This window comes from Mytilus edulis, chromosome 5 (assembly GCF_963676685.1).
Source record: "Mytilus edulis chromosome 5, xbMytEdul2.2, whole genome shotgun sequence".
Taxonomy (NCBI): Eukaryota; Metazoa; Mollusca; class Bivalvia; order Mytilida; family Mytilidae; genus Mytilus; species Mytilus edulis.
The window spans coordinates 7,479,579-7,505,781 of NC_092348.1; the positions used below are offsets into that span (position 1 = coordinate 7,479,579).

General features: G+C 30.8%; 1 protein-coding gene across 2 annotated transcripts; it reads left to right on the forward strand.

Moving 5' to 3' along the window:
* The first annotated feature begins 969 nt into the window (after positions 1–969).
* LOC139522848 (uncharacterized) lies at positions 970–26,203 on the forward strand. Of its 2 annotated transcripts, XM_071316455.1 has the most exons (12): positions 973–1,245; positions 9,399–9,617; positions 10,680–10,863; positions 11,284–11,413; positions 18,687–18,798; positions 18,984–19,160; positions 20,133–20,204; positions 21,007–21,245; positions 21,768–21,988; positions 23,066–23,166; positions 24,206–24,256; positions 25,971–26,203. In XM_071316455.1, the coding sequence occupies exons 1-12, from the start codon at positions 1,035–1,037 to the stop codon at positions 26,033–26,035; spliced, it is 1,782 nt and encodes a 593-aa protein (XP_071172556.1). In that variant the 5' UTR covers positions 973–1,034; the 3' UTR covers positions 26,036–26,203. The 2 variants fall into 2 exon arrangements, 1 of the variants encoding a protein (XP_071172556.1); XR_011664503.1 differs by lacking the exon at positions 25,971–26,203 and having other exon boundaries at positions 970–1,245; positions 21,871–21,988; positions 24,206–24,243.

Sequence of the window (26,203 nt, forward strand, 5' to 3'; positions counted from 1 at the left end):
ATGTTCTCGTACGATTGGGTGACGTTGACCCAATAGCTGATACAGCCGGTAACAAATTTCCGATATTATAAAAGATTCACAATACAAAGGGAACTTCCTCTGCTTAATTGAGCCCCTAAATAAATGTGAATAGTTAAGTTTTATTCAAAATTGTCGAAAGCATTGCTGCAAAGTTTCATATGTGTTCTCGAACGAATACTGAATAACAGACGGGCGGCCACATGATTTTTTTTAAATACTGAAACGGTTCACTTTCGATCAAAAATCCGGAAAATAACAGATATGTCACGTATCATGATAACACTGTTAAAACTGTAAACTTGTGTTGTTTATAATATAAATTCCAGTTCTTCGTATACATATTGTCAGTATTTCATTTTATTACTTAAAAAAAAAATTGGTGTAGAAAATTCAGGGCAGTTGCCTCCCCTGCCTCATAGGTAGTTACGGCCCTGGCTGTATAAAATAAAAGGAGAGTGAAATCAAATTTTTGGAAGTTTTTTTTATATTCTGCAACAAATAGACAACAGAGAAAAGAATATGAATGAGATTCTTTGAAGTGGATTTATTGAATTTTGCATTTAACATGTTTAAAAAAATAATATAATCTCAGATTTCTCAAGACATTGGTTATTATCAAACCGGCAAGGGACACAACTTCAAAATTGTATTTAAATTGATGCTAAAGGAAACGTCTAATACACTTTTGGGGTTTTCCTTTTCATATTACATGCATAAGTCAACAAATGTGTTATATGACCTCTAAACGACATTAGAAACCTTGACATATAACAAGAACTTTTTGACCACTTCAGTCTTTAGTGTATACTTGACAGACGTATAAATCACCATCTTCGTGTACACTGTAACTATAGACATGAGTGAAACTATTTTGTATAAATAAGAACGAATGGTGTTTAAATCTAGTTTTACTATAAGTCACTTATGTACAGTCATGCATATATTATAGATACAATAATTCAATATAGTCTTTCATTTTGTCGTGGTGACAGCTACCAAAGCAAAATTACAAAATGTCACAATTACTAATTATTTACACTTTTACTACTTGTTTGTGTGTATCTTCCTTACCGGTATTTAAGGATAAAGTTACTTTGGAAAAGTTATCTACATTATACTTGCCATATAGTTATGACACAAATGGAACCCCATTGTACAAGTATTCTAGTGGAGCCATCGAACAAACAACATATGATCCTGATAATTACATAGTATATGCTGTAGGTAGGTATACATGCGTTTTCAATATTATTTTTTTCTATTTATTTATCTATTCATTTATTCACTTATTTTATTTTTAATATCTAAAAGGGGAAAACGTTTTCACAATGACAACCTTAACTGATTTGAGGGTCGCATTTTCGAGAACACATTTACATAAGGATTTTATGAATATAATTAGTTACAAATAAAGCATAAAACATGAAACTAAACTGAAAGACATGATGAACCCAAGATTTATATATATTTTCCTGTTAAATTAACTCTCTTGTTGCCAAGATTTTTCACAAGTATTTGATTTGTCACCCAAAATCTGTTCCGAAAAACATCCAAACTTGCTCCTGTATGTACAGATGATCACAGATATGCTCCTAATGTCGAAAGTACAACCCGTGCCCTTTTCCCGAAAGTGACCTTCCAAATAAGACTTGTTACCGGGTTCTAATAACACGGGTAACACGACAGGATGCCACACGTGGATCAGGAGTTGCTAACCATTCTGGAGAACCTGAGATCACCCACAGTTTTTGGTGGTTTCGTTTTGCTTAGTCTTTAGTTTTCTATGATGTGTTTTGTGTAAACTACTTCTTTCTTTTTAGCAATGGCGTTGTCTGTTTATTTTCGATATATGAGTTTGAATGTTCCTTTGGTATCTTTCGCCCCTTTTTTTTATACTTTTTACTTTCTATGCTTATTTTACTTTCTTGCTCTTTCTGAACCCGGACGAATTAGTGGTTTAATACCTTATGTTGGTTTCGTATTAACACTTGTTAGTCGTTTAACCAATGATTTTGAAATTTTACCATGTTTGATTATTAAGGGCATAATAGAGGTCAGGTTCGATAATAACGAGTTTCGCCCTGCCGGTTAGTAATAATGGGGCCGCTTGATTGATTTGAAAAATATACTTTGCGTCGATTTCGATCCATTATTTGAGTACGCTTGATCCAAAGTCTTCTTCTTTTTTTTTTAATCTTTACTTCACATTTTTCACATTTTTTGTTTCCTCGTTACAAAACAGAGGTCATGCTTGTCACTTAAATAATGACACTGTACATCGATTCTGTGTGATTATTTGAAGACGCTTGATTCAATTTTTACATTTACATGGTGATAGCCTTATGTAATCCATGTTTTGTTATGTATCGTACTAAATGACATAATGCTGTATTTAAATAGTACTTAAAAATATTTATACAAAATTCTCATCATTTGCAAAATGGGTTGTTTGGTTCAGAGTTTAAAATATACTACGATTTTTGTTTAAATAAACAGGTAAAACATGGCGTTGCTTTACTTCTGCATCAAAATGTTGCCGTTCAACGCAAATCATATAGATAGATAATGATCAAATGCTAATGAAAAATAAATAAATTCAAATTTGTCATTTGATGTTTAATTTGAACTCAGGTTACATAACATCCCGGTTCATTCAAATACAATTATTACAAAATTTGTCAATAATGTTGTGACAAGATGTGTTTTTTTCTACATACTTGTAGCCAAATAAGTAATTTTACATTACTTTAGTGATGATGATAGATATATGAAAGGTAAACGGCACCAAGTAAGGAATGTTTGATTTCTGTAAACTATGCCAAGTTGTTGTCATTTCTTGGGTCAAAATTGGGCCTAAGTGCCCGTTCTTCTTTAACCCCCTTAATAAGACAAGACAAGACAATTTATTACAACTTAGGCACACGTATGGTGCTACAAGAGGATAACAATTATACATAAACAATTACATATATACTTATACATTTACAAGCAAGACACACAATAAATAAATAAGTGATATCATACAATAAAACTGAAATATATTTGGTTGATTTGTTTGCAAAATTCTTAATTGCAACGTGGTTAGAAGTTATTGTAACATGCTATGAATTATGAAAATATTTTTTCAATATGTCTTAGAAACATACACCTTTTTGTTAGCACTGGCACGTTACAGTGTGATAATAGACCAATACATTTCAATTGGGAAGGATTTTTTGTGTAATATGTAGGTATATACCTTTCTCTTAAAGACATAATTTGTTTATTGGAACATACAAAAAAAATAATGATATTCGTCACCAATGGTATTTGTATCGCAGTGACAACATATACGATTTTCTCTTGGTGTATTTTTCCACCGACCAACTTCGATAGGGATTTTGATATTTGAACATCTAAATTTACTGTAGATGTATCTATCTGCCACTTTAAGATTGAGTAAATATGGCTCTAAACAAAACATTGTTTTGTATGAAGCATAAAACACACCTCTAGATGAGCCGTTTTGTCATATCACCAGATAGACTCTGTCCGAATTGTTCAACCAATCTCTGTTTTATTTCTTTTTTTAATATCCGAACTTTTGATATCACCCTGCGCATATCATCTAAAATTTGTTTCAGGGAAGATAACCATTTAAATGAGTATTGGCCTGAGTTATGTAAGTTAAACATTAACTGATACAAGATCACAGATAATTTGTTACTACTGCTTTGCCCTAGCCTTGACCAAAAGCATAGTAATTTAGTTTTTATATAAATTTTTAATAGAAATCTGCCAGTTTCCCCATATACCATATAGTTTGGTGTTGTTGATCTAACCTTCAAGACTCTTTTTAGGAAACTTAAGTGCACCGTTTCAATCATGTAAAAATTTTCATAACCCAGGTTTCCGACCCATAAAGTAAAATTGGAGCGACCATACAATCAAATAGTCGAAACTGAAGATCTGAAGGGATGTTTACATTTCTTAACTTATAGTATAATGCATACAGTGATTTTTGTGATTGTTCAACAAGTTTTTTCTTTGATAAATTAAAATTACAATTGTATCTTATTAATAATCCCAGGTAATTATAACTGTCGGTGAGCTGTAACTCCTCGCCCCTTAGCATGAATCTCATATTTCTTTTACGCTTTGCCTTCTCAAACACCATTACGTTTGTCTTATCAATGTTTACATTTAGTTTCCAGTCAGTATTCATCAAACTTGTTTTTAAAACATTATTTGTAAATCGTTAGCTGATTCTGCCAATAATATTGTATCATCAGCGAAAATTCGAATATAAATGCCTAGTTCATTTAGACAGTATTCATTTACCTTTTCTAAACCTGTTATATCATGCTGAATAAAATAGTTTTCAAGATCATTAAGGAAAAGAGAAAAAAAGAAAGGGTGATAAGTTTTCACCTTGCCTAACTCCAACTTCGCACAGAAAGAAATTTGAACAACTCGAGTTATTTCTTACACATGATTTGACATAAGAATGGAGGTTATAAATAGAGTTAAATATTTAGCCTGTTATGTTACTAGAAATAAGCTTTTGCCACAGTCCTATCCTCCACACAGTATCAAAGGCTTTCTTGAAATCTACAAATGTACAGAATAAACGCTTTCCAGAGAGTAAATAAAGTTGAATCAAACATTATAAACTAAATATATTTAATTTAGCAAGTGTGGAGTACCCTTTCCTAAATCCCGCTTGGCATTTTGAGAGTAATTCTACTTCTTAAGAGCTCCCTTATTCTTATAAATGGAATTAATTATTCCCATTGACCAGATTTCGGGTATAATCCCTGTGTCGAATACAAAATTGAACAATTTCACGTTAAGAGGTAAACATACAGACATGGAATTTTTAATAAACTCGTTTCTTATTCCATCATATCCAGCGGCTTTGTTATTTTTTAAATTTGTAATCACTTTGATAATTTCTTCCTCGGTAATAGGCCCATTTAAAATTTTGTCGAACTCATTTAACTCTAGGTTAGGTAATTGAAACTCTTCCTCCTCATTTGCCACACTTTCGTTAAGCTTCTTAAAATGAGCATACATTACTTCTAGTGAAATTGGACTTTTCTTTTTTTGTTTCGGAGAGAATCTATTTAAAACTTTCCAAAATTCTTTCGGGTTATTTGTTGATATATTACGAAGCTCTTTTTCTGTCTTCAACTGATAATTTTGAAAACATTTTTTTATTTCTTTTTTGTATTCCTTACTTGCTCTTTTCAGTGACTTCTTATTATTTATACTTTTCTGTTTTTTATATTTATATTTTGCCGAGTGAAATTGTTTTCTTTTCAGCTTACATGATTTATTAAACCATGGTTTATTCCTAATTTTGGCCCCATGAGTTTTTTTAATCGGATTTTTATTAGCAAAGGTTCCGAAAGAATTCTTAGCTGCCTGCGAGTAAAAATTTGTTAAAATAGTTATAATAAAATTGAGAATGGAAATGGGGAATGTGCCAAAGAGACAACAACCCAACCATAGAAAAAACAACAGCAAACGGTCACCAACAGGTCTTCAATGTAGCGAGAAATTCCCGCACCCGAAGGCGTCCTTCAGCTGGCCCCTAAACAAATATATACTAGTTCAGTGATAATGAACGCCATACTTATTTCCAAATTGTACACAAGAAACTAAAATTAAAATAATACAAGACTAACAAAGGCCAGAGGCTCCTGACTTGGGACAGGCGCAAAAATGCGGCGGGGGTTAAACATGTTTGTGAGATCTCAACCCTCCCCTATACCTCTAGCCAATGTAGAAAAAAGTAAACGCATACCAATACGCACATTAAAATTCAGTTCAAGAGAAGTCCGAGTCTGATGTCAGAAGATATAACCAAAGTAAATAAACAAAATGACAAATTATTAATACATAAATAACAACAGACTACTAGCAGTTAACTGACATGCCAGCTCCAGACTTCAATTAAACTGACTGAAAGATTATGATTTCATCATATGAACATCAGGCATAATCCTTCCCGCTAGGGTTTTAGTATCATACCATCATAACATATATGAGAAGAACATAACCCGTGTCATGCCAACAACTGTTTTTTGAATAAATGTGTTTAGTTCCGATGCAAAGACCCTATAAGTGAATCAATATTAACGCCAAAATATGCAATCTTTAATGACCTCACAACAGTATCGTAACTATATCCCTTGTTAATAAGTCTATTCAAAGGTTTTGTTAGTTTTTGAGGTGAATACTGACACCTTTGTGCTTTATAAAGAATATTTCCATAAAGAAATGGATGTGAAATACCTGAACGTATAAGAAGTCTGCATGTTGAGCTATATTTACGAATGATGTCCTTATACCGATGATAAAATTTAGTAAATGTTTTGACTAGTTTGTGATATTGAAAACCCTGGTGTAATAATTTTTCAGTAATACATAAATTTCTCTCGTTAAAATCTAAAACATTGTTACATACACGAGCGAATCGTACAAGTTGAGATATATAAACACCGTAAGATGGTGACAAGGGAACGTCACCATCTACAAATGGATAATTAACGATAGGAAATGAAAAATCATCTCTTTTATCATAAATTTTAGTATTCAGCTTTCCGTTAGTGATATAGATATCAAGAATAACTCTGTTTATATCATGATTATCTTTTTTGAAGGATTCTATTTCATTACACAAATCAAGAACTCGTTCTTTCTTATATTTTCGATGAACTTGTGTTTATCCCTTTCAATCCATTTTATTGACTTCCTTTTATGTGAACTTTTTTCTTTTACAATATTAGTGACCTCTGTTGTGAGTTTGACATGAATGCGGTTATGCACATCTGATAATAATGCATCAAAAGGAATAATCTCATACTCTTCAATATGCTTGAAAAGATTTGACGAGACAATAAAATAGTCAATTAAACTGTTGTATGTCGTAGTAGCCTTACCTATACCCTTATCCGATCCAGTCCTACCCCCTGTAATATACAAATTATTTCTCTTAAAAAACTCTACTAATTTATAACCCTGAGTAATTGGACGCATTTTTGTCTTCTGAACATCTTTTTAGTGGAATCTTTAATGAAATTAAATTTTGGTAATCATATAAAAAATCGGCTATTTCATCGTTTAAATTTTCGTCTAAAACCTCTACCAAATTTTCATCTGGAACGACAAAATCCAAAAGGGTTCCAGTTCTGGCATTAAAGTCACCAATCAATGAACACAACTGTTCATCATCCCTAAGTGTTACCATCTCCCTTTCTATTTCCTCAAAAGCATCTTTTGATGCATATCTGCTATTTACTGGTGGTATATAAACACATCTGATAGACATGTTTGATTGGTTTGAAATATTTTTTAGTTGCATCCATTGAACAAATTCACAGTCGGTTTTGATGAACTTGATATTTCTTTCTATTAATTTACTGTAAATGACCGAGATGCCACCAGATTTTTTCTTGAAACATTTTCTCCATTTTGAAAAAGAAAGATACCCATCGGGCAAAGATAGCATATCAAATTCATCAATTTTTGATTCAATACATACCAGAATATCGTATTTTTGAATAGTTTCAATGAATTCGGGGATAATCAATCTAGATTTTAAGCCACACACATTAATACAAGACAATTTTAGCCCCCCCAGGTTCATCGTTTAAAAGTTCAGAAGTAACCTTAACTCTTGTAGCGGCGTTGTCCTACACATATTCGTTTTCTTCATAGTTTGTATCGGAAGATTGTGTACGCGTTCGTTTAAACGGTCTAGGTGATATTGGAGGACCACTTTGCTTTTGATTGTTTTTCAATAGGGCCCTATATATTCAGATGCTATATTCTGTTTTTCTTCTGTACTTTGATATTGTTTTCCATTAATAAATTGTCTCGACCAATTTAACTTGTTTCCCTTCTTGTCTAGCTTTTGTAAGAACCGGGTACAATTTTTTCCGCCCAGTTTCAATCTCTTCTGGGAATTGTTCAGTAACTCCAAAGCTCTTTCCCTTTAATTTGTTTGTGTTTTTAAGCACCGCTTCTAGTTCTTTTCTGTATAAAAACCTTGCCACAATAGGCTTTGTGCCATTAAGTCCTGGCTTGCAAAATCTATGGACATTTCCAAGTTCTACATGAAATTCTATTCCGAGTTCGTTGTGCATAAAGCGTCGAAGCTATTCTTCACAGTTTTCATTTTGTTGAAAACCTAGCCCTGAGAAAATTAGATTGTTTTTCATTGATCTGCACCTTAAATCTAGAAGGCTTTGTTCTATTTGCTTAAAATTTTCTTTCAGATTGTCATTTTCTATTTGCCTTTCAATTTCTGTGTTTCTTATCTTCATATTTTCGATTTCTTTTTTATTGCTCGTACACCTTTCAACGACAGTGTCAAGCAACCCTCCTATGTCTTCCACACTTTTTTCAATATGTCACAGTGAATTTCTTTTGACTAAATTTAATATCGATGTTTCAATGTCGGTGATTTTGTTACATATTTGACTAAGCGAGTCACTCATTTCATCTATCTTAGAGAGCTTATCCTCTAATTTCTGTTGCCGCATATCTATTCTTTCAAGTATCATTAAGATTTTATTCATATTTGAATCATTATCGGATTGTTCCATTGTTTCTTACTTTCCTCGACCAGCGATTTTGTGTTTAGAGCCATGTTGTATATTTGAGGAGGTTAAACAATGGTGACTAACGTATTCCTCTATGACGACGTAGCGATCTTGTTAAGTGACCGGAAACTTTTTAGCGACTAAGGTATCTCTAACAAAGTAAAGATTTGGCCATTATTTAACTGTTTTCGTTAATGTTCAGGATAAAGTATGTCCTTATTTAATTCTCTAACAATTTTCTACATTCAAAACAAGCTAAATATTACTGAAAACTCACTTTTTCGGGAGCTTCAAAATTATGCGTGTTGCCATGCTTGCAACCGGAACAACAGTTCTATGCTGTTGGCTATGATACATGAAAAAATTTAAATTCCTTTTTTCCTTTAATTTTATCAAATCCGTATCTAAAAAGGAATGAAACTGAGAATTGGTTAGGTAGGTACCACTTTAATATGACAATCTTGATAAACACAAATATTATATTGGTATTAGTCTCGGAAGTTTACAGAATTCAGTCAAAACATTCAGTTGTGATTCAGAGGGGGAGTAGAGCCGTTTGATATGAAAAATATGTAATCTTTTTAGCACAAAATCGACCTTTAATATCTGTTTTTATAAAGAATTACATCCACTCTCAAAATTCTGGATCTGCCCGCACAAGTCTTTTTAGCGACTACGTCAAAATATATATCCCAATTCAGGAATTACAGATTTGAAGATTACTTAAGGGTGACAAAATGTGTTTATTTCCAAAATGAAAGTGACATATATACGTAATTCTTTTAGGTGGAAATATTCTGCATGTTATTGATGTAAAAAACGTCACATCTCCGAAGATCCTTCATCATATGGAGATTGATCATGTGGATCTAACAGATATTGAATATTGTGGTGGATACATTTTCGTTTCCATGCATAATATTTTGTTTAAAGAGGAAGGGCGTGTTGTTGTATACAGAATATTCTCAACATCAGAGCTTATGGTCGAAAAATATAACATAACAGGTGAATATTATTCCATGGTTTTAACGATTAATATATCTGTTACAGTAACAGTACTTGTGCTAAGTATGACACAACAAGAATATTAGAAAGTTAGTTTGAATTAACATTATTACTTAAAAGAAAACAGACAATATTTATTAAAAGCAAACACACCAGTGTTTTGCTTCTTCTTTCTATTAACTATTTCGATTTATTATTGTTTACAAATGTGTATACTCAGCAACAATAGAAACGCACCGTGCAACTCCAATAATTTCATTGGAAAAAAATTTCAATTGCATATTATTTTTGTAAAAGATTGAAATTATTCAAAATGTTGTCACAACGTTTCTGAAGTCATTTATAATACAAATTCTGTTAAAATGAGAATTTTTTAAATCCTTAAAAAACCCATTAAGAATATGAAATTGTTTGCGACAGTCATTCAAGTGAGAGGCTTAGCTAGCTGTCAAACAGGATTAATCCACCATTTTCTAAATAAGTCAAGTCTGTACCAAAGTCAGGAATATGACAGTTGTTTTTCCATTTGTTTTGTGTGTTTATGCATTTTGATTTTGCCATTCGATAAAGAACTTTCCGTTTTGAATATGCCTTTGAATTCGCATTTTTTGTTATTTTAATTTTCATTAACAAAAATCTTGTCACATTTGTAAAAACTGAAGACAAGTGTATCTGTTCGCAACGATAATGACTTTGAAATATAACTTAAAAATCAAGTTCTGGTCTGGTGCCGAACACGAAACTGCCTTATCTCAGATTTTTGTCTTTGAAATCTTCATTGTTGCTCCCGAAATGAAATTTTTCAGTAAACTCCGCAAAATTTCAATGTTATGCTTAAAATTAAAATATTATAGATTTCTACAAATATGTAGCCAAAACTAGAAATTGGGAAACTTCAAATATGGTAAGATGCGTTTTTCATTTATTAAGTATATTTTACATTATGACTTTTTAATTTCGCCGCTTTACGTCTGAAACATTTTCATATTCTAGGCTGAACTATAATAAATGTACATTATTTTTAACGCACACTATATACTTGCTTGTTCATTATTTTTTTAGTTGGATCATTACCCGATATGGTCTACCCTTCGAAAGACTGCATGACAATATTGGTTGCTGTAGAAGCCGAGGCCTATCAAGATAATGGTAAAATTGTAGATCCAGAAGGTGGAGTAGGGATAATCAAAATTGAAAATAACGAAGTAACATATAAAAAGTTGGACTTCACAGAATTCAATTCAAAGTAATTATGCAAAGTCAATTGTCTATTTGTGTGCATTTTATTATTATTATTATTAGTGCAAGATTATACCTCCTTAAACCAATAATTGGAAGGAATTAATCTAAATTTGGTGTTTATGCAAGATAATTTTCCATTAAATAATTAATTGAATGAGGGTTGGTTGCTTAACGTCCAGTTGTAAATAGTTCATGCATAATTATGACGATATTCCCTTTAACAAAGAATTGAGAAAATAAATCAAAATTCAGGTTAATGCTAGATAATAGTCCGTTAAACAAATAATTGTTGAAAAAAAAACCTAAATTTAGTGTTAATACCAGATAATACTCAATAAAACAAAGAAAATAAATGTTATTTTAAGAAAACATCTCGGCAAAATAAGCATGTCTTTGATGTTAATATTTGATGACTGTTTTACAGATGGTCAGAATTGGAATCCAAGGGATTGCGTTTTATACATAGAGCAAATAACAACAACTTTTCCAACGATGTAGAACCTGAATATATAGCATATAACAAAGATTATTCCAAAGCTTACATTTGTCTACAGGTAACTAGAATATATACCATGTAACAAAGATTATTCCAAAGCTTACATTTGTCTTCAGGTAACTAGAATATATACCATGTAACAAAGATTATTCCAAAGCTTACATTTGTCTACAGGTAACTAGAATATATACCATGTAACAAGATTATTCCAAAGCTTACATTTGTCTTCAGGTAACTAGAATATATACCATGTAACAAAGATTATTCCAAAGCTTACATTTGTCTTCAGGTAACTAGAATATATACCATGTAACAAAGATTATTCCAAAGCTTACATTTGTCTACAGGTAACCAGAATATATACCATGTGACAAAGATTATTCCAAAGCTTACATTTGTCTTCAGGTAACTAGAATATATAGCATATAACAAAGATTATTCCAAAGCTTACATTTGTCTACAGGTAACTAGAATATATACCATGTAACAAAGATTATTCCAAAGCTTACGTGTGTCTACAGGTAACTAGAATATATACCATATAACAAAGATTATTCCAAAGCTTACATTTGTCTACAGGTAACTAGAATATATACCATATAACAAAGATTATTCCAAAGCTTACATTTGTCTACAGGTAACTAGAATTTATACCGTGTAACAAAGATTATTCCAAAGCTTACGTGTGTCTACAGGTAACTAGAATATATACCATGTAACAAAGATTATTCCAAAGCTTACGTGTGTCTACAGGTAACTAGAATTTATACCGTGTAACAAAGATTATTCCAAAGCTTACGTGTGTCTACAGGTAACTAGAATATATACCATGTAACAAAGATTATTCCAAAGCTTACATTGGTCTTCAGGTAACCAGAAAATATATTTGTAACTCCGGATTTAAAAAAATGTCTGCCCATTTTTTGCTACATTTTATTATTTAATTATCAAATATTGGATATTAAATAAACAAAGGCATCGTTCCGTCACGGGGGTGGGGGGAGGGGGGTGGGGGTTGGCGACGACTAAGACATATTGTCCGATCATTGCAACATTAAAGAGAATACATCGGACACGGTCCAAGGCATGGCAATCAATGCCGAATACAAACAAAGCCAAAGACAGACAGCGGAAAACATTGACAACATAATGCTTCAGAAAGGCAAGTAAAAAATATCAAATGGTTCAAGCGTCCTTTTATAACACGATGGGAAAACCAGATAAAAAATATAAAAAACGCAAAGGCAGTACCGTTGACCTAATTTTTATCCATTGAAGTGTGCAGTTTTTGAAAAGAATCGGGATATTGAATTGATTGTATATATCTTTGAAAAGCATCGGGATATTGAATTGATTGTATATATCTTTGAAAAACATCGGGATATTGAATTGATTGTATATATCTTTTAAAAACATCGGGATATTGAATTGATTGTATATATCTTTGTAAAGCATCGGGATATTGAATTGATTGTATATATCTTTGAAAAACATCGGGATATTGAATTGATTGTATATATCTTTTAAAAACATCGGGATATTGAATTGATTGTATATATCTTTGAAAAGCATCGGGATATTGAATTGATTGTATATATCTTTGAAAAGCATCGGGATATTGAATTGATTGTATATATCTTTGAAAAGCATCGGGATATTGAATTGATTGTATATATCTTTGAAAAGCATCGGGATATTGAATTGATTGTATATACCTTTGTAAAGCATCGGGATATTGAATTGATTGTATATATCTTTGAAAAGCATCGGGATATTGAATTGATTGTATATATCTTTTAAAAACATCGGGATATTGAATTGATTGTATATATCTTTGTAAAGCATCGGGATATTGAATTGATTGTATATATCTTTTAAAAACATCGGGATATTGAATTGATTGTATATATCTTTGAAAAGCATCGGGATATTGAATTGATTGTATATATCTTTGTAAAGCATCGGGATATTGAATTGATTGTATATATCTTTGTAAAGCATCGGGATATTGAATTGATTGTATATATCTTTGAAAAGAATCGGGATATTGAATTGATTGTATATATCTTTGAAAAGCATCGGGATATTGAATTGATTGTATATACCTTTGAAAAGCATCGGGATATTGAATTGATTGTATATATCTTTTAAAAGATCGGGATATTGAATTGATTGTATATATCTTTGAAAAGCATCGGGATATTGAATTGATTGTATATATCTTTGTAAAGCATCGGGATATTGAATTGATTGTATATACCTTTGAAAAGCATCGGGATATTGAATTGATTGTATATATCTTTTAAAAGATCGGGATATTGAATTGATTGTATATATCTTTTAAAAGATCGGGATATTGAATTGATTGTATATACCTTTGAATAGCATCGGGATATTGAATTGATTGTATATATCTTTGAAAAGCATCGGGATATTGAATTGATTGTATATATCTTTGAAAAGCATCGGGATATTGAATTGATTGTATATATCTTTTAAAAGCATCGGGATATTGAATTGATTGTATATACCTTTTAAAAGCATCGAGATATTGAATTGATTGTATATATCTTTGAAAAGCATCGGGATATTGAATTGATTGTATATATCTTTGAAAAGCATCGGGATATTGAATTGATTGTATATATCTTTGAAAAGCATCGGGATATTGAATTGATTGTATATATCTTTGAAAAGCATCGGGATATTGAATTGATTGTATATATCTTTTAAAAGCATCGGGATATTGAATTGATTGTATATATCTTTGAAAAGCATCGGGATATTGAATTGATTGTATATATCTTTTAAAAGATCGGGATATTGAATTGATTGTATATATCTTTTAAAAGCATCGGGATAATGAATTGATTGTATATATCTTTGTAAAGCATCGGGATATTGAATTGATTGTATATATCTTTTAAAAACATCGGGATATTGAATTGATTGTATATATCTTTGAAAAGCATCGGGATATTGAATTGATTGTATATATCTTTTAAAAACATCGGGATATTGAATTGATTGTATATATCTTTGTAAAGCATCGGGATATTGAATTGATTGTATATATCTTTGAAAAGCATCGGGATATTGAATTGATTGTATATACCTTTGTAAAGCATCGGGATATTGAATTGATTGTATATATCTTTGAAAAGCATCGGGATATTGAATTGATTGTATATACCTTTGAATAGCATCGGGATATTGAATTGATTGTATATATCTTTTAAAAACATCGGGATATTGAATTGATTGTATATATCTTTGTAAAGCATCGGGATATTGAATTGATTGTATATATCTTTTAAAAACATCGGGATATTGAATTGATTGTATATATCTTTGAAAAGCATCGGGATATTGAATTGATTGTATATATCTTTGAAAAACATCGGGATATTGAATTGATTGTATATATCTTTGAAAAGCATCGGGATATTGAATTGATTGTATATATCTTTGTAAAGCATCGGGATATTGAATTGATTGTATATATCTTTGTAAAGCATCGGGATATTGAATTGATTGTATATATCTTTGAAAAGAATCGGGATATTGAATTGATTGTATATATCTTTGAAAAGCATCGGGATATTGAATTGATTGTATATACCTTTGAAAAGCATCGGGATATTGAATTGATTGTATATATCTTTTAAAAGATCGGGATATTGAATTGATTGTATATATCTTTGAAAAGCATCGGGATATTGAATTGATTGTATATATCTTTGTAAAGCATCGGGATATTGAATTGATTGTATATACCTTTGAAAAGCATCGGGATATTGAATTGATTGTATATATCTTTTAAAAGATCGGGATATTGAATTGATTGTATATATCTTTTAAAAGATCGGGATATTGAATTGATTGTATATACCTTTGAATAGCATCGGGATATTGAATTGATTGTATATATCTTTGAAAAGCATCGGGATATTGAATTGATTGTATATATCTTTGAAAAGCATCGGGATATTGAATTGATTGTATATATCTTTTAAAAGCATCGGGATATTGAATTGATTGTATATACCTTTTAAAAGCATCGAGATATTGAATTGATTGTATATATCTTTGAAAAGCATCGGGATATTGAATTGATTGTATATATCTTTGAAAAGCATCGGGATATTGAATTGATTGTATATATCTTTGAAAAGCATCGGGATATTGAATTGATTGTATATATCTTTGAAAAGCATCGGGATATTGAATTGATTGTATATATCTTTTAAAAGCATCGGGATATTGAATTGATTGTATATATCTTTGAAAAGCATCGGGATATTGAATTGATTGTATATATCTTTTAAAAGATCGGGATATTGAATTGATTGTATATATCTTTTAAAAGCATCGGGATAATGAATTGATTGTATATATCTTTGTAAAGCATCGGGATATTGAATTGATTGTATATATCTTTTAAAAACATCGGGATATTGAATTGATTGTATATATCTTTGAAAAGCATCGGGATATTGAATTGATTGTATATATCTTTTAAAAACATCGGGATATTGAATTGATTGTATATATCTTTGAATAGCATCGGGATATTGAATTGATTGTATATACCTTTTAAAAGCATCGGGATATTGAATTGATTGTATATATCTTTTAAAAACATCGGGATATTGAATTGATTGTATATATCTTTGAAAAGCATCGGGATATTGAATTGATTGTATATATCTTTGAAAAGCATCGGGATATTGAATTGATTGTATATATCTTTGTAAAGCATCGGGATATTGAATTGATTGTATATATCTTTGAAAAGCATCGGGATATTGAATTGATTGTATATATCTTTGAATAGCATCGGGATATTGAATTGATTGTATATATCTTTGTAAAGCATCGGGATATTGAATTGATTGTATATACCTTTGAAAAGCATCGGGATATTGAATTGATTGTATATATCTTTGAATAGCATCGGAATATTGAATTGATTGTATATATCTTTGAAAAGCATCGGGATATTGAATTGATTGTATATATCTTTGAAAAGCATCGGGATATTGAATTGATTGTATATACCTTTTAAAAGATCGGGATATTGAATTGATTGTATATATCTTTGAAAAGCATCGGGATATTGAATTGATTGTATATACCTTTTAAAAGCATCGGGATATTGAATTGATTGTATATATCTTTGAATAGCATCGGGATATTGAATTGATTGTATATATCTTTGAAAAGCATCGGGATATTGAATTGATTGTATATATCTTTGAAAAGCATCGGGATATTGAATTGATTGTATATATCTTTGAAAAGCATCGGGATAATGAATTGATTGTATATATCTTTGAAAAGCATCGGGATATTGAATTGATTGTATATACCTTTTAAAAGATCGGGATATTGAATTGATTGTATATATCTTTGAAAAGCATCGGGATATTGAATTGATTGTATATATCTTTGAAAAGCATCGGGATATTGAATTGATTGTATATATCTTTGTAAAGCATCGGGATATTGAATTGATTGTATATATCTTTGTAAAGCATCGGGATATTGAATTGATTGTATATACCTTTGAATAGCATCGGGATATTGAATTGATTGTATATATCTTTGAAAAACATCGGGATATTGAATTGATTGTATATACCTTTTAAAAGATCGGGATATTGAATTGATTGTATATATCTTTGAAAAGCATCGGGATATTGAATTGATTGTATATATCTTTGTAAAGCATCGGGATATTGAATTGATTGTATATATCTTTGTAAAGCATCGGGATATTGAATTGATTGTATATATCTTTGAAAAGCATCGGGATATTGAATTGATTGTATATATCTTTGAAAAGCATCGGGATATTGAATTGATTGTATATATCTTTGTAAAGCATCGGGATATTGAATTGATTGTATATATCTTTGAAAAGCATCGGGATATTGAATTGATTGTATATATCTTTGAAAAGCATCGGGATATTGAATTGATTGTATATATCTTTGAAAAGCATCGGGATATTGAATTGATTGTATATACCTTTGAAAAGCATCGGGATATTGAATTGATTGTATATATCTTTGAAAAGCATCGGGATATTGAATTGATTGTATATATCTTTGAAAAGCATCGGGATATTGAATTGATTGTATATATCTTTGAAAAGCATCGGGATATTGAATTGATTGTATATATCTTTGAAAAGCATCGGGATATTGAATTGATTGTATATATCTTTGAAAAGCATCGGGATATTGAATTGATTGTATATATCTTTGAAAAGCATCGGGATATTGAATTGATTGTATATATCTTTGAAAAGCATCGGGATATTGAATTGATTGTATATATCTTTGAAAAGCATCGGGATATTGAATTGATTGTATATATCTTTGAAAAGCATCGGGATATTGAATTGATTGTATATATCTTTGAAAAGCATCGGGATATTGAATTGATTGTATATACCTTTGAAAAGCATCGGGATATTGAATTGATTGTATATATCTTTGAAAAGCATCGGGATATTGAATTGATTGTATATATCTTTGAAAAGCATCGGGATATTGAATTGATTGTATATATCTTTGAAAAGCATCGGGATATTGAATTGATTGTATATATCTTTGAAAAGCATCGGGATATTGAATTGATTGTATATATCTTTGAAAAGCATCGGGATATTGAATTGATTGTATATACCTTTGAAAAGCATCGGGATATTGAATTGATTGTATATATCTTTGAAAAGCATCGGGATATTGAATTGATTGTATATATCTTTGAAAAGCATCGGGATATTGAATTGATTGTATATATCTTTGAAAAGCATCGGGATATTGAATTGATTGTATATATCTTTGAAAAGCATCGGGATATTGAATTGATTGTATATATCTTTGAAAAGCATCGGGATATTGAATTGATTGTATATATCTTTGAAAAGAATCGGGATATTGAATTGATTGTATATATCTTTGAAAAGCATCGGGATATTGAATTGATTGTATATATCTTTGAAAAGCATCGGGATATTGAATTGATTGTATATACCTTTGAAAAGCATCGGGATATTGAATTGATTGTATATATCTTTTAAAAACATCGGGATATTGAATTGATTGTATATATCTTTGAAAAGCATCGGGATATTGAATTGATTGTATATATCTTTGAAAAGAATCGGGATATTGAATTGATTGTATATATCTTTGAAAAGATCGGCAATTTGTTGGTCGTTTAAAAATAAATACATTTTGTGAGTAAGGATTTATACGATCTTTTTAAGGCTTGAGTATTTCATTGGTTCAATAATGATTTGTTGGATTATTTTTTAGGAGAATAATGCAATTGCTGTCGTGGATATTGCTTCAGAAACCATAGAAAATATATTACCATTAGGTTACAAGTCATGGGGAGAGCTTATGATGGATCCAAGTGACAAAGATGGTATGCAATATATTACTATACATGTTCTCGATATTTCTTTAGGTTCTTGTCGCTATTTTTTCGTTGTATATTTAAACACATTATTTGAGAATATATCTTTAAATGATTTTTTAAGTTTAGATAAAACATTTCAATCTTTGATTGTATAATTGAAAACGAAACAACGTATGATTTCTCTTCTTTAGGAGGTATAAATATGAGATCCTGGCCAATCTATGGCATGTATCAACCTGATACTATGCAAGTGATATATGTGGCGGAAAAAGGTTACCTCGTGACATCTAATGAGGGTGACTCTAAAGATTACTCAGACTGGGGAGGATTTAACGAAGAAGAACGTGTTCGAGATGTTGTCTTATCAGGTATCAAAAAATTAAAACAACACTTTATCATGCGTTCGAAGCCCTTTTCCGAGGATACCTTAATCATGTATATGCCGAACACTTGCAAAAGATGTACAAGAAGGGCTATGAGACTTAAAAAGGACCTAGAAAAATAGCCAAATCCATGTGAGATCAACTTTGCTTTCACAATGATAATTTATTATAAACACTGTTTATTATAGTTTAGTTAATGAGAAGTTATGAGGGGTGACGGTTTTATGAAAGACTTTGTTCAATTTTATTTTCAAGTTGACGAACGATAAAAAAAAGTTTGATATTATCTTACCTCCTATACATTTCTAGCAATGTGATTGGTTAAAAGTGCCCTCGTGGAGACCGTGTATATTTGATATTAGGTTAGTATGGAGGCGGGGCTTATCTCATACACGGTTAATAGTGGTGTTACGTCCCTTTATATTCCATACAAGGTAGTAGGGAGGCGGGGCTTATTTCATTCACAGTTAGTAGTGGTGTTACGTCCCTTTATTAAAACAAAACGGTACTGAGAAAAAATCATAAAGGTTTGAACAGACGAAGAAATTGATGATTATGATTGAAATAAATTCATAAAACACATTTAAACCTGACAAGTTGTTATTGTTGGTTTCTGTTTTTGTAGGATCAATGGAAGTAGTTTTTTTAATGCTAATAGTATTGAAGACTCATTTTGATAGGTCACTAGTCTAAATTTCACACGTTAAGATAGTCGGTAAGATAAATTCGTTACATAGTGTGCTAGTGACCTAATACGGTATGTATGGGGTCAGTAAATTTCATATGGGGATTCGAGCTTCGCTCTCACCCCATATGGAATTTACTGATCCAATATATACCGTATTAGGTCACTAGCACACTATGTAGCTAATAATCTGTAATTATACTGATAAAGTTTAACATGCTTTTATCAAGTAAAACAAATATTTATTATTTAATTGTACTATTTTTTTTCAGAAAATTCTTCGATTGTTAAATGGGCTGCTGATCACAACCTTTCTACAACTTTTCAAAACGATAACATGCTAGGTAAAATAAAAATAAAAATTCTTGATACACATAAGCTTTTACCAACTTATCATTGTTCAACTATGTCTATCCTTAAATACTCTATCCAAGAATTAATACAAACGAACTGCAAACAAACGATATATTATAGTTATTTTACTACAGAATTATACTCTAGTCTCAAATGCAAATCCAATATGGGACGAATAACTGTACACTTTATTGATGAGTTTATCCCGATACACCTGTCTATAGATGGATTGGTCTTAAATAAGTGAACCGGTTAAACCCCACCCAGTCAAGTGAAATAAATCAAGTAATACCAGTGGTCAGTCAAACATTATTGTCATATCCTAAAGTGATAAAAAACGCTTCTATATTTTCTATATTCTTTAAAACAAGACGATTCTCACCGATATCCACCGATATTGACAAGTGTTCCAGAAATAAATGAACCCAACGAGCTGTTCCGTCTTCACTAATGGTAATCGACATGCGACTCGTTGCAAGTAAACATTCGTTGACAAGTCGCATTCAGTTGAGTTCCAATCATGGAAAGAGAACGGAATGATGGTACTGACAAGTGTTACGTATCCGAGGTCATCTATGACTCGTACGTTTTATAACGGTCAATTAGAACATGATGGCATCGGTCAAAATTTAGAAATAACTTTGCAATATGTATCGCTTGGTTGAGTAGCCTCTGTGTTTACAGTAATTAATGTTCAAGGAAATCATGATATGAGGTGTAATCCCTGAAATTTCGTATCAACCAGAAGATTTAAGCATATACATGCACAATCGCTGGTTTTTTTAATTTTAGGTCGGTTAAAAATAACCAATATGAATGGTAGAAATGAAAATGGAACATATGACGATTTATATGCGTTTGGAGGAAGAGGTTTCTCCATTAGAAAACTAGAAACAATGGAGCTCGTGTACGATAGTGGAGACCAATTTGAAAAGCTTCAGCAACAATACATACCTCTGTTGTTTAACAATAATGCCGGGAATGGAACTAAAACAGTCAACCAGACATTTGACACTAGGTCGGACGATAAGGTATAGTAAAATTTTTCCGTAGATATTGTTTAAACCATTTTAAGAAGCTACTTTTTGCATCAGCTACTACCCAGCTATTGAAGAAACATACTTTAGAATTTAAAAATCACAAATCATTATGATTAACTTATTCGGTATTTTTCATAATGTGTAATTATTGGAGATGTACGGTCGTGCAACAAATTTACTTATGATTTATATACTGAGCTGATGATACCATTGCGGACTGATAGACCACCAGCGGCGGTATCGACCCAGTTCTGTAAAAATGAACAAGATAAGTATTGAGATAGGTCAGATACTTTAGTGAAATAAAAGCAAATATAAACTACAACAAACGTATCTATTTCCAGATAATTAAAAAAAAAAAATATAATCCAAGTAACGCATTGGTCTTAGCACCTCGAGTACTAATGCACGCTTAGGGTTTTCGATTCAAGCGGTTCTGGCTAATATATTCTGACAACGATACATATTATACTCGTTTTATATTTGATATACTTTACTGACATTATTTTGAAGGGTCCCGAGAGTGAAAGTCTTGCAGTTGCTCATATAGGCAATGCAGTTTTATTATTCATTGGAAATGAACGACCTGGTAGTATATTTATTTATAAAATAACAGGAGATGCCTCTAAGCCAGAATTTCAAAGTATATGGAACGGTGTTCAAGAAACCGATAACAAATGGGAAGAGCTTTATGAAAGAAGAATGTTAAGTGGAATAGATCCCGAGGACGTAAGGTTTGTTTTAAAACGAGACTGATTAAGCAACAAAAAAACCCATAGTAAAGTAAAGAGTACCTGTTTTTAAATGCAATGAACCAAACTAATTCTGATTGTATTGATATTAAATCATTGGCTCCAAAAAGCCTTATGACTTACCTATTAGTACTGTTCTTCAGGACTTAAAAAGGCAAACAGAATTCATAAATTTCTTATAAAATTCTATTTAAAAATAATTTAAAGAAAGGAATTTCCAATATCCAAACTATCCCCTTGGTCTGGATGTCTTTCATATGACAGATTTTTTTTTAAATCGTTTTGGGAAAAAATCTGAAGCCAACTGTGTTTTTTTTCTTCAATTTTTACGTTAATTTTAGATAATTGTTGGGAAACTAAGATTCCAACCCCACCAGACCTAAGTTAATTCAGGTATGCTTTTGATGTCTATTCTGGTCATACAGCTCCTCCCGTGTTCAGGTATTAATACATTCCAGGCCTTTAAACGTTTGCTTTTAAGCGTTCCTAGTGACTTTAAATTGAGAAAAACGCTTTAATGCACCATATTTATAAAGTGTTTTTTTCCCTTCATTTTGAAGCACTGGATCGATGTATGCTGCTGATGGATTGTGGAGTTTCAAGGTTATCATCAGCTCAGTAGTCCATTCTTCGGTTTCGAAATGATTTGATCAACCTCTACCAGACAGTGTTAATGTTCCATCAATTTGCTATACTTTTTATATCCTCTTTTGTGATGTAGATCCCAGCGTTTTCAGATATTTATATTCTTCTTGGCGGAAGCTGCAACCTCATTAAATATTATCATGCATTGTATATAGAAAGAAAAACACATTTCGAAATTTCTTGAAAAAACACACCTCCATATCTTATTGGCCATGAAAATAAATTAACAACTGCATTGTCGTTATATAGGTTAGATTTTATTTCAAACAATACAGCTTTGTATTTTTAATTTTGTTGATCTCGAGCATTACCAGAGATGCAACGATTGTCGAAATGACCATCTTGTGCAGACACATTGGTATTGTTTATGTTATTATATGGATATTTCTAAATTAAAGAAATTTATCATTTCAGATACATTCCTGCTGAACATAGTCCAAATAAGCAGCATATATTAACAGCTGCTGGTACTGTCAGTGGAACCTTTTCCATGTTTACAATAAAAGGAATTAATGGTGAATAAGACTATCAATATCACATGACATTTAAGGGAAATCATTGAATAGACTGATAGCAATCAAACGACACAAAACAATACGAAAGACATCAATAGACAGTCACTAACATTCAAAAAGTGTGTACTTCCTATGTCGAGCCTTTCTCGATTTTAATTTCAAAAATGTCAAAGAACTACTGGAGACAACCAATGAGTAAATAGGAAATAGGAATCATTATGGCTGATTAACCCATTTCATTTTTTGTTGAAAAATACAAGATTATATTTTATCTGTCTTCATGTTTTCAACTTTTCCAGCGTCAAAACAAACATGAGGAGAGAAGATAATATTATTATCAAACTCAATTAAAACACGTATCTTTTACATTTGATAACAAATAAAAAGTAAAATCACAAAAACACTGAACTCCGAGGAAAATTTAAAAAGGAAAGTCCACAATCAAATGTCAAAATCAAAAGCTCAAACACATCGAACGAATGGATAACAACTGTCATATTCCTGACTTGGTACAGGCATTTTCGTATGTAGAAAATGATGGATTGAACCTGGTTTTATAGCTAGCTTAACCTCTCACTTGTATGACAGTCGCATCAAATTCCATTATATTGTCAACGATGTGTGAACAAAACAAACAGACACAATAGGTAAAAATGTCAAAAATAGGGGTACAGCAGTCAACATTGTGTTATCATCTTAATTACTATAAAAACAATAAATGTATCGAAGAAGCACAAAAAGGCATACATCAAATTTAACATCCTCTTTTTGCTTATATTATACGATTTTATTTATCTATGTAAAATCCACCCATAGAGGATGGAAGGTTTTAAGTTCCGGTGTAAAATTGCGCGTTTGAAACTCGCACAGGTAGACATAAAATATTTTTGTCGTTCAAAGTATGACGGGATACATAAATACAGAGTCACGTAAAATGTATATCATAAAAAACAGAATTAACAGTAAAAGTAATATTAATAAATAAAATAATTTTGTCAATCAATATAAATTAATGATATAAACATTTATCGTTTTGTAGAACACAATTCGGGTGCAGCACCTACGGATAAGGCAGCCACCTTAAATATAGGTAGGTTAAACGTATTTCAAGAAACATTCAATTTGCAAATTTTGCATGTAAACCTATAAATCTTTATATAATATCATATATGTATTAGATGTGGAGAAAAATAATGAACAAAAATATCGAACTCCTATGTAAATTAAAAGGGAAGTCCATAAAACCAAACAAAATCAAACATTTAAAACTATATTAATTTTGTTTAAATATTTGGCAAACTTCATTAAATGATCATATTCGGATAAGATAACGATGCACATATTCTATATGATTTGTTCCCTATGTTATTTCGAAATAGGACACATGATTGTGGTTATTAAACAATGACTAAATGCTGTTCAAATTTTGACACAGTTGCAATTATAGCAAATGGATTGTTCAACAAAATTTGTAGGGAAACATATCTTTAATAAAATAGATTGATTATGATAATGTTTTGTACAATGAATTCAACAGTAGTATACCGCTGTTTAAAAGTCATAAATTGATTCAGAGAAAAAAAATACGGAATACAAACTAAAACCGAGGGAAACACATCAACTATAAAAGAAAACAACAGAACAACAGAAACACTGAAGTGCACAAAAACAAACCACCAAAATACATAGAAACGAACGTTTTGATAACAACTGCAATACTCCTGAGGAATCAAACACAATTGTTTGATTTGAATATAAAAAAAAACATGGCTGATCTATAATTAAGCAGAATTGTATATGCCAGTATAACGTCAGGGACTTGGAAATCGTATTCATTGATTTTGCGTAAATTTAACAGAATATCTTGTTTTAACATGGTGTCAGATATAGAGTATAATTTGAAGTCTTTTTAATTTTGACCTTTTCAGCATTGTGATAACGAATGTTATATGTTAATATATATAAATAATACCCTGTTAGCAGTTGGGTTCAGAGGGGCAATTTTAGTATTTTTTGTTACTACATTTTTTATCACTTTATGTAATAAATTTAACTCTTGTTTAAAAGATATAATAAAAAAAATAAACAGCATTATACTTGACAAATGACGCAAAAATAAAATTTTATACATGTTATGCGTCGTAAGTGCTTTCTAGATTTATCTTTCTCAGCAATGTCCAAAGTCAAAGTTCTTAAGCATAGGTTGTATGAGGTCATGAATATAGTGACCAAATCCTTTTTAAGTTAGTTTTGATTGATATATTAGGAACATTTTAAGAGATCATAATATTTCCAAATTTATTAACTTTCGGCAAGATGGATATGTTACACAAAGTGAACCTTGACTAAGTTACACACCGCTTGTCGTTTGTTTTCTTTAATATTTAGGTTTATAATATGCTACATAAAATTCGGCATTATTTATATAGGTTCTTAACTCATGTGGAATGTACCATCTTAGACAAATAAAATTAAGGAACCGTGATATTGGATACGTAAACAGGGCTGGCGTTTCAAAATTGTGCTACTATTAGCTGTTTTTAAGATAAGACAATCTTCATCATAGGCATTTTCAATTAATCAAACCTCATTAGTTGATGCCTTACAAAAATATTTCAGCGTAAACATATTCCATGGTGATAAAGTTATCAAATACAAGACTTAATTCAAAAACTGCAAATTCCATAATGCAAAAAGTAGAATCATTTAACATTTAAAAATACATTTAAACATAGTTCTCGTTTTTGTTTTGTTTTGTTAATTTACTTCTTTGGATATACATTTTAACATTATGTGTGTTGCAGGGTTTTCTAGTGTGATAATGGCAGTACTTAGTAGTTACATTCTTCTGAGATGCAGAAATTTATAACCACAGATAAAACGTAAATCAGTGTATTGAACGTTATATATTAATTACAGCATTGCATTTGAAAAAACGAACGTCATAGTTTATTTTTATTCTATAGCTAGTCACCATTTCAGTTTAATCATGTAGATCTATTATATAGTCATTTTATAAAATTTACTGTTCACAAAA

Bases quoted from the DNA above. Each gene is read 5' to 3' on its own strand.
- LOC139522848 (XM_071316455.1), top strand. From the start codon at position 1,035: ATGTCACAATTACTAATTATTTACACTTTTACTACTTGTTTGTGTGTA. The intron at 1,246-9,398 runs GTAGGTATACAT...TAATTCTTTTAG, and splicing joins TTACATAGTATATGCTGTAG to GTGGAAATATTCTGCATGTT. The intron at 21,246-21,767 runs GTATAGTAAAAT...ATTATTTTGAAG, and splicing joins ACACTAGGTCGGACGATAAG to GGTCCCGAGAGTGAAAGTCT.